The following is a 15,063-nucleotide window of genomic DNA, read 5'->3' on the forward strand; positions in this document are numbered from 1 at the left end:
CCTCAGTAACATGGTGCAGATCCTTGTGCTGTGGAGGCAGCTGCTGCCAAAGCAACATTTAAACAAAATTTGCACAGCCAACCAAATCCCCAGTAGTACATAAGTCTTGCTGGGCAAAAGCCCTACCTGGCCCCACTCATTTCCTAAAAATACTTGGTGGGCACTAGAAATGGCATCAGTGGGCGCCATGGGGACCCCTGAATTACTGTAACCAATAAATGACTTAGAAATTGTAAATGAACATGACCAAATGTCATATTGTCACATTTTGTGTCTGGTTTCGATTAAAGCAAAATGCTAAGCTGAGCTAAAATAGCGGTCATGCTCAGAATGGAAACGGCGGCGGGGGGGGGAGAGTTTCTGGCAAGCTTCAGTACCTGCAGTTTTAAATATAGTTTCATGTCGCCCCACCGGGGGTTATGGGGGTTCTTCTTCAAAATAAACTTGAGCACTGGTTCTCTCTTGTCTAAGTCGCAGTCTTTTAGAAGGTACGCTTCCTTCGCTTCAGTTCTTGTTATGAGCTTATGCTTATCTTCTGCGTCTCTGAAATGAGATTTCAGTGCAGTCACGGAAACCGGAAGTCCTTGATAGTTTTTCCGCAATGTCTGTTCCCTCAAGGAACTTGACCCAGTAGTCAGGGATTTGTGAGTCTGCCTTTGAGTGTTAAGTTACGAAATACTTCCCCCTGTGGCTTTTCAGACTGAGCACACTGAGCACAATCCTACCAAAATTAAGCACAATGTCTGTATAATAAAAATGCAACAGAAATCATTATGAAGTTGTACCTAGAAGAACGGGATCCAGCCCACTGGCTTAATGCTTTCATGTTCAATGCCTAGGCAGGAGATGTCTGTTGCTGTATTAGGCCACATTGGTGGATAATAAACCAGCCATTGTTTCTTGTCTGTCTGCTTCTGACCCTGACCCTGTCCTGAAGGCGTGCACATCCTAGATTCTACTCACCAACCCACAAATTTCTGGCTAATACAAGCAACACCCCTGTGGCGCCATTCCTTCAATGCTCACAATCACTGCGGCTGAACTTTCCTTAACGATATCAAGCTTTAAAACTTCCCAAATTTACATATAATAATAGATAATTACATGTATCTAATTGTGATACACGAGACTGCTTCTTCCCCGCTAGAAAAAAAATACATTCACACGTCACAAACCTATATGAACACAGCATATAAACTAACTTTGGTAGCTACTTCGCAGTTCTGTGACAGCTGTTCCTTGGAGACTTGCCCAAGATTGGAAGTACAGTGGAGATCTAACAGAGATCCTCCTTATTTGGACTGGCCTTAGAATATAAGAAAAGCCCTGCTGGATCAGACCAAACCAGAGCATGAAGAAGATAATCCTGTTTTGATATTTGCCCGCCATTAAATGGTATAGGGAGACAGACTGCCTCTTTACGTGGAGTCTCTAGGTATCATAATTTTGTCTAAACCTTTTTTAAAGTTACCTAAGCCATTGGCCATTCTGTCACCATGTCTTGCGAGTATCATCATTTTGTCTAAACTTTTTTTAAAGTTACCTAAGCCAGTGGCCATTCTGTCACCATGTCTTGTGATCCATAAAGGCACTTTTAGGAGTATAGGAGTACAAAGGACTGCTATTTTTGTCCATCTAGAATTTACTATTAGGGATGGGCACAAATTGGCTGACGAAATAAAGTTTGTCACAAATTTTGGTTCATGGTTTGTGAAGCGATGTTTATGAACTGAAGAACCGCCACAAACTTTCAGGAATTTTGATGCGATTTGTGAAGAGCAGAAAGCAGCCATTAAAGCAGCCATTCAAACCACTGCTTTCTGCTCCCCACAAAAAGCTGCAGGGAGCAGAAAGCAGGGGTTTAAACATTAAATGGCTCACAAACTGATATGAACCGGGTTGGTTCACAAACCAGCCTTCCCATTTGTATGGGTTCATGGTTTGGTTTTTGGTTCAGCCATGAACCACGAACCCTGCCTATCCCTAACTGTTGTTCAATTTCTATGAGAGAACAAGCCAAATTTCTCTCTATTCACTTTCAACACCCCACAGATATTTTTAAAAATATACACAACATATCCACCCTTAGTCACCTTTCTTAAGTAAAACATCCCACATATTTAAGTATGTCCTCATGAGCCTTCAATGGTCTTTTAAGTACTTGCATACTGCAGTTAAACTTTGCACTCTAATGTTCAGGATGAAAACTAACACAGCTGTTTTGCTCAGCAAAGCCATATGCTATATGAGACATGTTTTTCCCCTATTCCTCATTCTATCTATTTGATTATACCAATTTCGTCAGACTTCCCTGAACTTAAGATTATGAAAGAACATTTATTTTCTACACAGAGCTGAGGGTACGTTTTGGAAGACAAGAGAGTAAAATCAACACACCAAGCCCCACCCTCCCCAACCTTGCTTCACAATGTTAGGGACTTTGTTAGCATTTAATAAATGGAAACTTATTTTTCTTTATACCTGCAATTATCACAGGTTGATAGATCAAAGTGGCTCATGAGGTAGGAGTCCATGAATTCTTTACTACATTCTTCACAGATAAGATAGTCACATCCTAACACAGGCCCTGTTACAAAGAAACAAACAATTTATGCTGTTAAGAACATTCAAATACCCTATATTAAAGTACTTCTGAATCTAGCCACACACACACACAAAATATAGCAAGGTTGAAATGGAATTCTGAGTAGGACAGATGGTTCATCGTCATGGTGATTGTGCAGTTCCATGTGGGATGGACCATGTCTCAGTGGTAGAGCATCTGCTTGGCATGCAGAAGGTCCCAGGTTCAATCCCTGGCATCTCCAGTGAAAGATCAGGTAGTAGGTGATGCAAAAGACCTCTGCTTGAGACCCTGGAGAGCTGCTGCCGGTTTGAGTAGACAATACTGACTTTGATAGACTGATGGTCTGATCCAGTATGTATTCATGTGGGATCTGTGCATGTGCAGGCCATGTATGATTGCACACCGCACCACTCGATGATGATTCATTTATCTGCTTCCTCTATACCCCACTTTTCTCCCCAATGGGGACCCAAAGCTCCTTACATTGTTCTCTTCTCCACTTTACCCTCACAACAGCCCTGTGAGGCAGGTTAAGTGGACAATGTGCCCCAAGCTCACCCAGAAAGCTTTCCCAGTTACAGATAAGTCTGCCCATATTTTCCTTCAGCTTTACAGATCTATGAATCTTCATTTTACAATCTATTTTTGTCTTTTAAAAGTTGATAACAAATGCTAATACCGTATATTTCACACTTAGGATAGGAAAAAATGCATTTGTTCTACTTAGCTTTCGAAGTGCTGGAGAGCACTGTTGTCTTTAGGGACGGCATTAATCATTAAGTTTCTCCTGTGCGAGCACCACTGGAATGAACTGAAATGGCAAAGCTTCTGTTCGTTTTAATGGGGCTTGCACGTGGGAACTACCTGCAGGACAGTCCCAGAGAGCACCAATTCTCTCCTAGAAGCAAAATGGTTTAACAGCACCATAGTGGGAGCCAGCGCTAAAAGACCTGTAGGGAGTCTACTGACACAGTAAGAAATAAGGGGGGGAAATTAAGCGCTGTTTGTTAAAAGATTCCTTTTGCTTAGACTTTGAGAAGAAAATAAAAACAGAGATGGGATGTAGACAAAAGAAACCATGAAAAGGTTTCTTATTTAAAATAAAAACTGTAGAAGCGACAGAATGAGAGAACCAAAAGCAACCAACAGTGCCATTCTAAGCAAATGGGCTTTGAAGAGTGTAACTCCGCTTAGGATGGCACTGCCGGACCATTAATCTAAACCTCCACATAGGCAGGACTCAAGTTACCTAAAGAAACACAAGGAGGAGGAGGAGGAGATTGGACTTATACCCTGCCCTTCACTACCCAAAGGAGTCTCAGAGCAGCTTACAATCCCCTTTCCCTTCCCCTTCCTACAACAGACACCCTGTGAGGTAGGTGGGACTGAGAGAGCTCTCTCAAGAACTGCCCTTGAGAGAACAGCTTTGAGAGAACTTATGACTGACCCAAGGACACACCGGCAGCTGCATGTGGAGGAGTGGGGAATCAAGCCCGGCTCTCCCAGATTGGAGTCTGCGCTCTTAACCACTACACCAAATTGGCTCTCACTATACCAAACTCGCACTTCTCCCACTCCTTCACCTTCATCCTTTCTACAGGTGGCCTACCTTCTATCAGGTGACTCAGCTTCTCCCTACTGCGCCTGCCATCTCCAGATGCCTGCATCCGTCATCCTTGAGGTGGCACTTTTTTTTTCTGTGGCTAACAAAAAGGGCCATTAACTGCACGATGGAGTATGAAGCACTTTTCACTCCTAACCTATCAGCAGCATGCATTCAAATGGAGGCACTTTCCAGGGGTAGAGAGCAATGCACGTGCAGCCTGGTGCTATGGCAGGAAGAGCCCAGGACAGGGCAGTTGGCTCAGCAGAAGGGCCTCGGCTTTGTATGCAGAAGGTCCCCGGTTCAATCCGCCGCATCTCCAGTTAAAAGGGCAGGAAGGAGGTGATGTGAAAGACTTCTGCCTGAGGCCCTGGAGACCCACCGCCAGCCTGAGTAGGCAATACTAATAATAATTAATTATTGCATGACAGTGTGTGTAGAATAGCCAGGAGATCCTAAGATTGTCTGGCAGCCAGTAGTTCTAGCTCTTTTAGCGTTATGCACTACTAGGTGGCTGAGCGAGACTTGTTTTTAAGGCAAGAGACGTTTCAGAGCTGGTTTTGCCATAGTCCGCCTCTGCATCACACAACCCTGGTATTCCCTGGAGGACGCCCATCCAAATACTAGCCAGGGCCGACCCTGCTTGGATCCAAGATCTGAAGAGATCAGGCTAGCCTGGGCTATCCAGGTCAGGGCAGTAGCAGACAATACTGATCTCGATGGAATGATGGTCTGATTCAGTATATAAGGCAGCTTCATGTGTGAGCCACAGTGCCCATGTTCTGCTTTCTGCCTACCTTCCCAGCCCTAACAGGGCCAAGTTACACGTTACAAGCAGATCTGCACTGTTCCCGCCTGCAACAAACTGGGATCTTAAGGCAGGGGAGACCACTCCGGGGATGTCAAATATACGGCCCACGGGCCAGAACTAGCCCATCCAGGCCTCTTATCTGGCCCCCGAGCAACTTGTATTGCCAAATGACAGAGGCTGTGCATTATGTCCCTGTATCCTGTCCCAGTGCTAATAAGCCATGGGTGGTGGAAGTGGGTGGGCGGGCATCAGGGAGATACTTTAAGGAAATACTGTAGGAGTGTTACTGTATAAAGCATGTTTATTTATTTGTTTGTTTGTTTATTTTTTAAATTTATATCCCGCCCTCCCCGAAGGCTCAGGGCGGCTCACAAACTTTGTAGTTTGAGTAAAAGATAATATTGTTAATTGGGTTTGCCTGTGTCCTTTATAAAGTTTATATCTCCCCGGTACCTGGCATTACATTTTATGGCACACATGGCCCGGCCCAACAAAGTGACATTTATGTCAGATCTGGCCCCCGTAACAAATGAGTTCGACACCTAAATCTTTCCCTGTCTGCTCACTCCTACCTAACCTATCCACTCCATGAGTTCAAATGGGACTGCTTTCCAATGGTAAACAGCATAGAGATTAGGAAACAAAACTCAGACCATTAAAATAAACAGGAGTCCAGTGGTCTTCAGTCTGTGAGGCCTGAGCAAGGCTGTTAACGATCAGACGTTTGGGAGGTCATTAATTCAGAGGGTTGCCATAATTTGGGAGCGACTTGACAGAACTTAACACACACACACCCACACCCCAGTGGCACTTTAGAGACTGAAGACATTTAGTCCAGCTTGAACCTTCCCAAGACCCAGCTCACTTCATCGGATGCATGCATCTAAAGTGCCACTGGATTCCTGCTTTATTTCGCTGCTACAGACCAACACGGCCGCCCATCTGAAATTAAGCCTGACCAAGCTTTCACCGAGTCACAAACACCCCAATTAAGTGAGGACGAGCGATGCATGCAAGCTATCGCACTCCCACCAAAATGTAGTGCTCCGGGAAAGAGGGGGAGGGGCTGTGGCTCAGTGGCAGAGCACCTGCTTGGCATACAGAGGGTCCCAGGTTCAATCCCTGGCATCTCCGATTAGGTGAATGACCTCTTCCTGGGACCCTGGAGAGCCACTGAGTAGACAATACGAACCTTGACGGACTGACCGTCTGATTAAATATAAGGCAACTTCAAAGATATTCCCTATCTGACTCCTGGGGTGTGACTGCACGCATGAATGACCAGTCATTTACAAAAAACCCACACTCTTGTTTGGGTGTGGGGGGGGCTCATTCCTTGCAGACCTCTCCCACCCAGGCCTGATTAAAACGAGACAAACAATTGGCAGGACTAAAGAGCCTACCCATGTGACTTTGCACACACCTGACATTTAAATGGGGAGAGGGGGAGGGGCTGTGGCTCAGTGGCAGAGCACCTGCTTGGCATACAGAGGGTCCCAGGTTCAATCCCTGGCATCTCCGATTAGGTGAATGACCTCTTCCTGGGACCCTGGAGAGCCACTGAGTAGACAATACAAACCTTGACGGACTGACCGTCTGATTAAATATAAGGCAGCTTCAAAGATATTCCATATCTGACTCCTGGGGTATGACTGCACGCATAAATGACCCGTCATTTACAAAATCCCCACGCTCTTGTTTGGGTGTGGGAGGGCTCATTCCTTGCAGACCTCTCCCACCCAGGCCTGATTAAAACTAGACAAACAATTGGCAGGACTAAAGAGCCTACCCATGTGACTTTGCACACACCTGACATTTAAATGGGGCTGCTATGCCTGCAAATATTAGCATGCTGATGCAACACTCATGTGGGCTACCAATCTATGGAGCACAAATGCTGCACACACAGCAGCCAAGGGCCCAATGGGGCAGGTGCAGTGCCATGTGGCTAAGTTCTCCTGTCCTCTGTCTCCATCCAGTTCAAACCAGGCCTCAGATACCTATACAGTCAAGCCACCCGTATTCCGTGTGGGAAACCTTCATGCACAGAGGCATGCATGCAACTTCCCACTGCTGTGGCAGAAAGTTCTCTGGAGTTGGGATAGCCATAATCAGCTTCCAAACACCCTTTACTTTCCCAGCCCTACAGGGGCCAGCTATACATTACAAGCAGTTCTGAGATAATGTGTCCCCTCCCCTGAGATAAGTAGTTGCAAGAAGCTAGATTCTTAAGTGGAGAACTGGCCAGGAGGGGAGAAGTGACCTTAACCCTATTCCGGCCAGGTCTTTTGTCAGCTCAAATTCACCCTCTTCTTCTCTGCTTGCCAACCTGCAAAGGAAGGATATGGATGGCTTTCCCCCTGTGGGGGGAAAAGCAATGGTCATTCTGAACAGGCAAGAGGCTGGCACTACAAAATGCTATACTCCTCTGGGTGAGTGTAACATTTTGTAGATGCTCTTGCTTGCGGGGAAAATAACCCAGAGGCACAATCACAAAACAGAAAGCAGGGCACAGCTCAGTGCAGTGTCTGTTTGGATAACTACCGAAAGGTGCAAAATTGCTTCCATCCATTGTGTATATATTTCAGATTTTTTTTCTACATCTCCACAAGAAATAATGGCCAGTTTCCCCTCTGTTCCTATTCTCCTTTTGTTCTATTTTCGGCAAACTTAACAGTTATCAGCGACAGCCATCGTTTCAACATCGTCACCGCATACCTGGAAGGTGAACAATCTTCTCTGCCACGTCTTCCTCTTCTTCCTCCTCCTCCAGAAAGAATCCTCCCCCGGTATCTGTTACTTTAGGAGGCGCTTTAACTTTTGAACTGCCTGAAAGGATGGAGAATAATGTCACACGCACACATATAACTAAAAGAAACTTTGCTATTAATTAGGCTTCCCAGCCCCCAGGTGGTAGGAGAGCATGCGAGTGGACAGGGTGAAGATGCACAGGTGAAGGGGGCAAGAAGGGGGGTCTAGCAGTGGGCATATGTAGCCCCCTGAGCACTTTCCCCAAGACCCCCCCAGAATGTGGAACTGGCTTTGCTGACTCCTGTTAAGGGATACGAGACTTCAGCAAGCAATGATATACGACCTACAGCTCACCATCTCTCTTGTACGGGGAATTTGGTCTCCATCTAGAAAGCCCCTCAATAATATTATCTTTTAATAGTCACTGTGTTATTCTGCTTCTGGATTCTGGATCCTCATCTCTCCCACACTGCCGAATCTTTGAGCTAAGACATTTTTTTCCTGTTTGCCCAAGTGCGCAAGCTTCCTAGCCAAAGAGATTAAAATAATTAGATTCTATCCTGCTCATATGTTACGAGTAGCCCTGCACTTCAGATAATCTCTTTCAACTCCCCTTAAGATTTAGTTTTAAAAGTCAGCATTGAGAGAGCCTCAAAGAACAATGCCTGTTGCCACGTTTAATCTCTTGGGCTCTTGTCCAGAAGTGAGACTGGTCATTCAGGCTTTTTTGCTGCCATGCAAAACAGTGAGAAATGCTTCCAAAATGAAGGACAGAGATGCAGTCTAGAAATACCAGGATCCCAGGCATTATTTTAAAACCAGCCCCACTGTTGTTGTTTTTTAAATCCACTTTGACCATTACATCACCTCCTTTCCTTATTCTTTTCTATCATAACGATGCAAACGGCAAAGTTTGTTGCATGGGTGATAAAGGCCTTACCAAAACCACCCACTGTGAATGCAGCCAGTGGATAAATCTATGCATTTTGTTGACTATCTGACTGAACTGCTTGAATTGATGTTGGTTTCAACTCACATTTCTGCCGTGTTCTTAATGATTGTTGATAAAATCGTAACCTATATTAGAGTTTTTATTGTGATTGTTGCATTCTAACTCTCGATGTTGTTGGCATTTTTGATGTCACTGGCTAAGGCTGTGAGCGAATGCAGTAAAGCTTATGACGTTCTTTTCTCTCATCAGCGTATCTCCCTCTTGCGCCAGCCGTCGGCTCAAAGGCACCTGAACCGCCTGGGCTCCCCCAACCCCGTGTCCTGTGCTGCACAAGCAAACCTTCGCCGGTGGCCGGATACGGCCGAGTGGCCAGCCTGGCCTGCCGCAGCATCAGAGCCCGCTGACGGTTCCGTTCGATCTTCGCCCTCATCGCTGCAGAGAGTGGGGGGGCTTCCCCCTCAGGAGTCAGGGTGTCCATGGCCAAGTTCAGAGCCAGAAATCTAGACACGTGGGGGGAAAAAATCAGAAATGCCACCAGCCAGCGCTATAGCCAGAAGCAACACAAGCTGTCCCCCCCCCCGACTTAACACTGTTTTTTTAATGCAGTGGCACGGCCCGTCACTGGGACTCAAATGAGCAAAATACATCAAAGCCCCTGAGAATGATACAGAAAGAGACATGCCAGTGCTGCCCTAACATTGCATCCTCCTGCAGCTGAGTATCTCTTTTATACCGATTCCTTGCCCTAACCTGGATAGCCCAGGCTAGCCCGATCTTGTCAGATCTCGGAAGCTAAGCAGGGTCAGCCTTGGCTAGTATTTGGATGGGTGACCTCCAGTGAATACCAGGGTCGTGACGCAGAGGCAGGCAATGGCAAAACCACCTCTGAAACATCTCTTGCCTTAAAAAAACAAGTCTAGCTTTAGAGCAGACACAGCTGCATTGATGACATTACACTACTATGTGGAATTACGCTAATTATAGAAAACAAATATAAAGTAAAACTGTTTTGAAAACTTCCCTAACAAAAGCACAATGGAATGGACCTCAGTAATGGTGCAATCTTAGAAATGTCTGTTCAGAAGTAAGTACCAAGATGTTCAATGATGCGTAGTCCTAGATAAGTGTGGACAGGAGTTCCCCCTAAGAGCCATAGGAAGTTATGGGGTGAGCTGTAAATAAAATAAACAGTAGGGTCAAAAGGCCATGAAATCCAGAAACGACAAGTGAGATGTAATGACTTAAAACTCATGTGTTAAAGGGGGGGGGAGGTACAGAGATCATTCACTATGGCAGAGTTGGTGATGATGTGAATTTTCTTACTCGTGTTAACTAATTTGGCAAAAGTAATGGTGGATGAATTCTTCATGGAAACTTAGAATGCAAGAATTGGTTCTTTCCTTTGCTGTTGTCCCTTGAAGGCTTTTTAGTGATCGAGTATTACTAGAATATTTGTGACTTCAAACACCATTTGTTGCAAAAAAAATTTAGGTTTACATAAAAATCTACAAGATGTAATGTGCAAAGTGTCTACAAAGTTAGGGGCATCATCTAGTGAACAGCTAACCCTGTCAAGTCCCACTGATTCCAGCAGTACAGTGAAGCCCATGATTAGGTATAAAACAGCTCAACTTCAGCTGGATCATGTCCTAGGACAGTGATGGTGAACCTTTTAGAGACCGAGTGCCCAAACTGCAACCCAAAACCCACTTATTTATCACAAAGTGCCAACACGGCAATTTAACCTGAATACTGAGGCTTTACTTTAGAAAAAACAACTCATACATTAACTTAAGACGATCCAAACAAAGTAAGGAAAGCAATCCCAAATGCTTGCCCTAGTGGAAGCAAGATGGACTTCCCAAGGATCAGGCACAGTAAAAAAATTGTGTGATGAGCGCAAGCAGCATGGGGTGTTGTATGTTGTTCAAATCAAGATTTTTCAAGAGCCAGGCCCACTTCGGCCACAACACATCTAGCAGAGCGAACAATAGTGCCCTAACCTGGAGGGGTTAGCTTGATCTCATCAGATCTCGGAAGCTAAGCAAAGTCCACCAAGGCAAGTACTTGGATGGGACATGGCCAAGGAAGCCCAGGGTTGCAATGCAGAGGCAGGCAATGGCAGAACCACTTCTGTTTGTCTCTTTCCTTGAAAACCCTACAAGGTCACCATAAGGCATCTGCCATTTGATGGCAATTTCCACCGTAGTGAACGACCACGATGCCTTTGCAAGTATCCTTCAGGCATTGGTCGACCCAACACCTGCCTTTCCCCAAAAAAATTATTTACAAGCTTCTTTCTTTTGATATTTGAAATCAGATCCGTTTCTTTTTTCATTATGCAGAAGAGTCATCCGTTTCTCACAGCACAGCCGAGAGCAAGTAGTGAAAACAAGCTGGTCCCAAGAGGGTGAATAGAAACCTGAAAACTTTCACTTCAAACTGTGTTTATCCTTGTGCTGGAAACATACACAAGTGGCATTTAGTCACCCCAGATCTGTCTGCATATTTCACATCTTATAGAACCCTCAGACCCAAATGCTATGTGTTCTCAGCTTTTTACCTATGAAAACTCCTAGGACAGTTGTGGCGAACCTATGGCACAGGTGCCAGAGGTGGCACTCAGAGCCCTCTCTGTGGGCATGCGTGCCATCACCCCAGCCAGGCCCAGACCATCATTAAAGTGTCGAATTCTCTGCCAAATAATTTTAAGTAAATGAAAGCATTTGGGATTGCTTTCCTTACTTTGTTTGGATCGTCTTAAGTTAATGTATGAGTTGTTTTTTTCTAAAGTAAAGCCTCAGTATTCAGGTTAAATTGCCGTGTTGGCTCTTTGCGATAAATAAGAGGGTTTTGGGTTGCAGTTTGGGCACTCGGTCTCTAAAAGGTTCACCATCACTGTCCTAGGACATGATCCAGCTGAAGTTGAGCTGTTTTATACCTAATCATGGGCTTCACTGTACTTCTGGAATCAGTGGGACTTGACAGGGTTAGCTTTTCACTAGATGATGCCCCTAACTTTGTAGACACTTTGCACATTACATCTTGTAGATTTTTATGTAAACCTAAATTTTTTTTGCAACAAATGGTGTTTGAAGTCACAAATATTCTAGTAATACTCGATCACTAAAAAGCCTTCAAGGGACAACAGCAAAGGAAAGAACCAATTCTTGCATTCTAAGTTTCCATGAAGAATTCATCCACCATTACTTTTGCCAAATTAGTTAACACGAGTAAGAAAATTCACATCATCACCAACTCTGCCATAGTGAATGATCTCTGTACCTCCCCCCCCCTTTAACACATGAGTTTTAAGTCATTACATCTCACTTGTCGTTTCTGGATTTCATGGCCTTTTGACCCTACTGTTTATTTTATTTACAGCTCACCCCATAACTTCCTATGGCTCTTAGGGGGAACTCCTGTCCACACTTATCTAGGACTATGCATCATTGAACATCTTGGTACTTACTTCTGAACAGACATTTCTAAGATTGCACCATTACTGAGGTCCATTCCATTGTGCTTTTGTTAGGGAAGTTTTCAAAACAGTTTTACTTTATATTTGTTTTCTATAATTAGCGTAATTCCACATAGTAGTGTAATGTCATCAATGCAGCTGTGTCTGCTCTAACTTGTTGGTAACCACCCTAAGGAACTTAAGAGTGAAAAAGTGGTCTAAAAATACACTATGGCCCTGTCCACACGGAGCATTTGCTGCGCTGAAGGTACGGTCGTCCCGTGGATTTTCCAGGCGTGATCACACCGGAACATCTGGGAGGCGTAGCGCACCCATGGCAAACCCGTGGCGTCCCGCCGAAGATGTGCATTAAAAAAGTACCTGGGACGACCTACTGGCAAATGGTTTGCCACGGGCTGCATGCGGACTCCCTGGGTATGATTGCGCCGGCACGCGGCTTTCTCCCCCGTTGTCCTCTGCCGCGGGAAAGCCACAGTCGCATCTGATCACATAATGGCGTATCAGAATGCGACAGCGCAAATAGCCGCACTTCCCCCCCACATTTTCCAGCACGTCTGACCGGGGCCTAGATACATATAAAGCAAGAGACACAGAAAAACGTAGCAAGGACCCAGTACATACATCTTACGAAGTGAACTCTACTCTACAAAAGATTATGCTGCAATTAAAAAAACCCCAACCTTATTGATCTTGAAGATGTCGTTTTATTATCTCTATGATTCTTCTCATGTTTGCTATGATGCTGACCAATGCAGCTGTCTTATTCTGTTAGCATAGAATACAGACAGGCTTTGGCAGTTATGCAGACCGGTTGTTTAAATGGGGAAAAAAGCCAGGACCCAAATGTGACTGTGGTGCAGCCCGCCAAAGTATTTTCCATCTGTCACAGGAATGTGAGTGTCGTGCTTTTCAGGATGATGTGATGGAGCTCTCTGAACTTTCCCCAACTGCAACTGAGTGGATTGAAAATTTAGATATTAGTATTGAGGGGGTTTAGGAGCTGCGGTGGCTCAAGTGGTTAAGACGCTGAACTGCAGGCTGTGGAAGGTCAATAGTTCAGCAGTTCAAGACCCGGGTGCCGCATGACGGAGTGAGCTCCCCGTCTCTAGTTCCAGCTCCTGCCAACCTAGCAGTTCGAAAGCAAGAAATTGCAAGTAGATAAATAGGTACCACTTCAGTGGGAAGGTAACAGCGTTCCGTGCGCCTTGGTGTTTAGTCATGCTGGCCACATGACCATGGAAACGTCTTTGGACAGCGCTGGCTCTTCGGCTTTGAAACGGAGATGAGCACCGCAACCCTAGAGTCGGATTCGACTGGCTTTCGAGCAAGGGAACCTTTACCTTTTTATTGAGGGGGTGGCTTTCGTCGGTCTGCATACCCAATTGTATCAACTTGGTTATCATATGCTTCCTGTGTGTGTAACTCTGTCATATGATAAATAAATAAATGCATCTGTCTTGCTCGGCACTAGTTTTGTTTACTACCTTGGGCGCATGAACTGACAACGCATCCTAAGCACAGTGACACCCTTCTAAGTCCATTGAAGTCAATGGATTTCGAAGGGCGTATCGGGACCAGTGTTCCCTCTAAGCTGAGTTAGTGTGAGCTAGCTCATAGTTTTTTAGCCTGCGGCTCACATATTTTTGTCTTAGCTCAGGAAGGATGGCTCCAGAGCAAACTAACTTATGCAGCAGCCAAATCGCTTGCTCACAACTGTAATTCCAGTAGCTCACAAAGTAGAATTTTTGCTCACAAGACTCCACAGCTTAGAGGGAACATTGATCGGGACCACTGCAAGCAGGCAAGGCAAAAAACCGGACTTTCTCCTTTGCTTTTCCTGCCCATCCGACCTTGCACACAGCCTAGACACTCGGGCACGTCGGACTCCGACCAGACCCAACGTGACAGGTACCGGACGTAGCAGAACCTGATGCCCACGACCGAGCAGAGGCAGGCCAATCGACGCCCACATTCGTCTCAGCCTCCTTTGCAATCTCCCCACCACCACCAAAAAAACCCCGCCCACCTGTCCAAACTTCGCCACCCCCTGCATCACTCCCCCAACCCCATCTCCCGGTGCACGCGCTCCACCTCCAAAAGCGCGCGGCCCCCCCGGACGCCACCGCGGAACTTACACAAGCGCCGCCACCACTCTCGTCCGAGCCGTGCACGCATGCGCCGAAGCGAGGCTCCGACCCTATTAAAGGCGTGATTCAGGGAACGCGCCTGACGGGACTGCGCCGGGGGGGGGGGCGCGCCCGGCCTTTCCCTTCCCCTTCAGCCGCTTCTCTGTTCGTGAACGCGCGGCGGGGGGAGGAGGAAAATGTCCGTCGCGCGTCGTCGTGAGGAGGAGGCCGCTTCGGCTTCGCCTGGGACCAGGGAGGCGCTGAAGGTGGCGGCCTCCCGGAAAGAAGGCCTTGCTGAGCGGAAGGGCAACCCAGAGTCCTTCCGCGGCTGCCTGTAATCCTTCTCCCGCGCAGTCCTACGCAGAATGGCGCCAGTCTCTGAGAGTTTCTTCCTCACGCTGCTCCCCTCTCTCTGTAGGGAATCTGCGCGGGATTTGTACTGTTACTAACAGTCCGTGAGGCTTTATACATCCTGCCCGTGACAAGGCTTTGTTTAAGAGCCGCCCTGCTGCGTGGTCCCGGGCATGCTTCGTGACAGAGGAAACGAGAAAGAGACTCCAGTTCAGCACCTGAAAGACTCCCAAAATCTGTGGCAGGGGACGAGCTTTCCTGAGTCACCGCTCACCTCTTCAGATACGTTTCACGAGGCTGATTGGGCTTCCGTTCTTTAGGGCTATAAATGCGGTGCCTTCCATGGAGACAGAGATCAAGATGGGCAGCCGACTGCTAAGTCTGTCTGTAGCAGCGGAAAA

General features: G+C 46.3%; 1 protein-coding gene across 1 annotated transcript in view; it reads right to left on the minus strand.

Moving 5' to 3' along the window:
* The window catches only part of XPA (xeroderma pigmentosum, complementation group A), a 16,792-nt gene extending 2,423 nt beyond the window's left edge, over nucleotides 1–14,369 (minus strand). Inside the window, exons 1-5 of the mRNA XM_015420680.1 lie at nucleotides 14,321–14,369; nucleotides 9,044–9,204; nucleotides 7,720–7,830; nucleotides 2,482–2,587; nucleotides 378–543 (exon numbers count right to left, since the gene is read on the minus strand). Coding sequence (XP_015276166.1) covers nucleotides 378–543; nucleotides 2,482–2,587; nucleotides 7,720–7,830; nucleotides 9,044–9,182 — 522 coding nt within the window. The 5' untranslated portion in view covers nucleotides 9,183–9,204; nucleotides 14,321–14,369. The remainder of the gene's footprint in view (nucleotides 1–377; nucleotides 544–2,481; nucleotides 2,588–7,719; nucleotides 7,831–9,043; nucleotides 9,205–14,320) is intronic.
* Between the last annotated feature and the right edge of the window lie 694 nt (nucleotides 14,370–15,063).

Source organism: Gekko japonicus, unplaced genomic scaffold (assembly GCF_001447785.1).
Source record: "Gekko japonicus isolate JY-2015 unplaced genomic scaffold, Gekko_japonicus_V1.1 scaffold1242, whole genome shotgun sequence".
In the NCBI taxonomy this organism is placed as follows: domain Eukaryota; kingdom Metazoa; phylum Chordata; class Lepidosauria; order Squamata; family Gekkonidae; genus Gekko; species Gekko japonicus.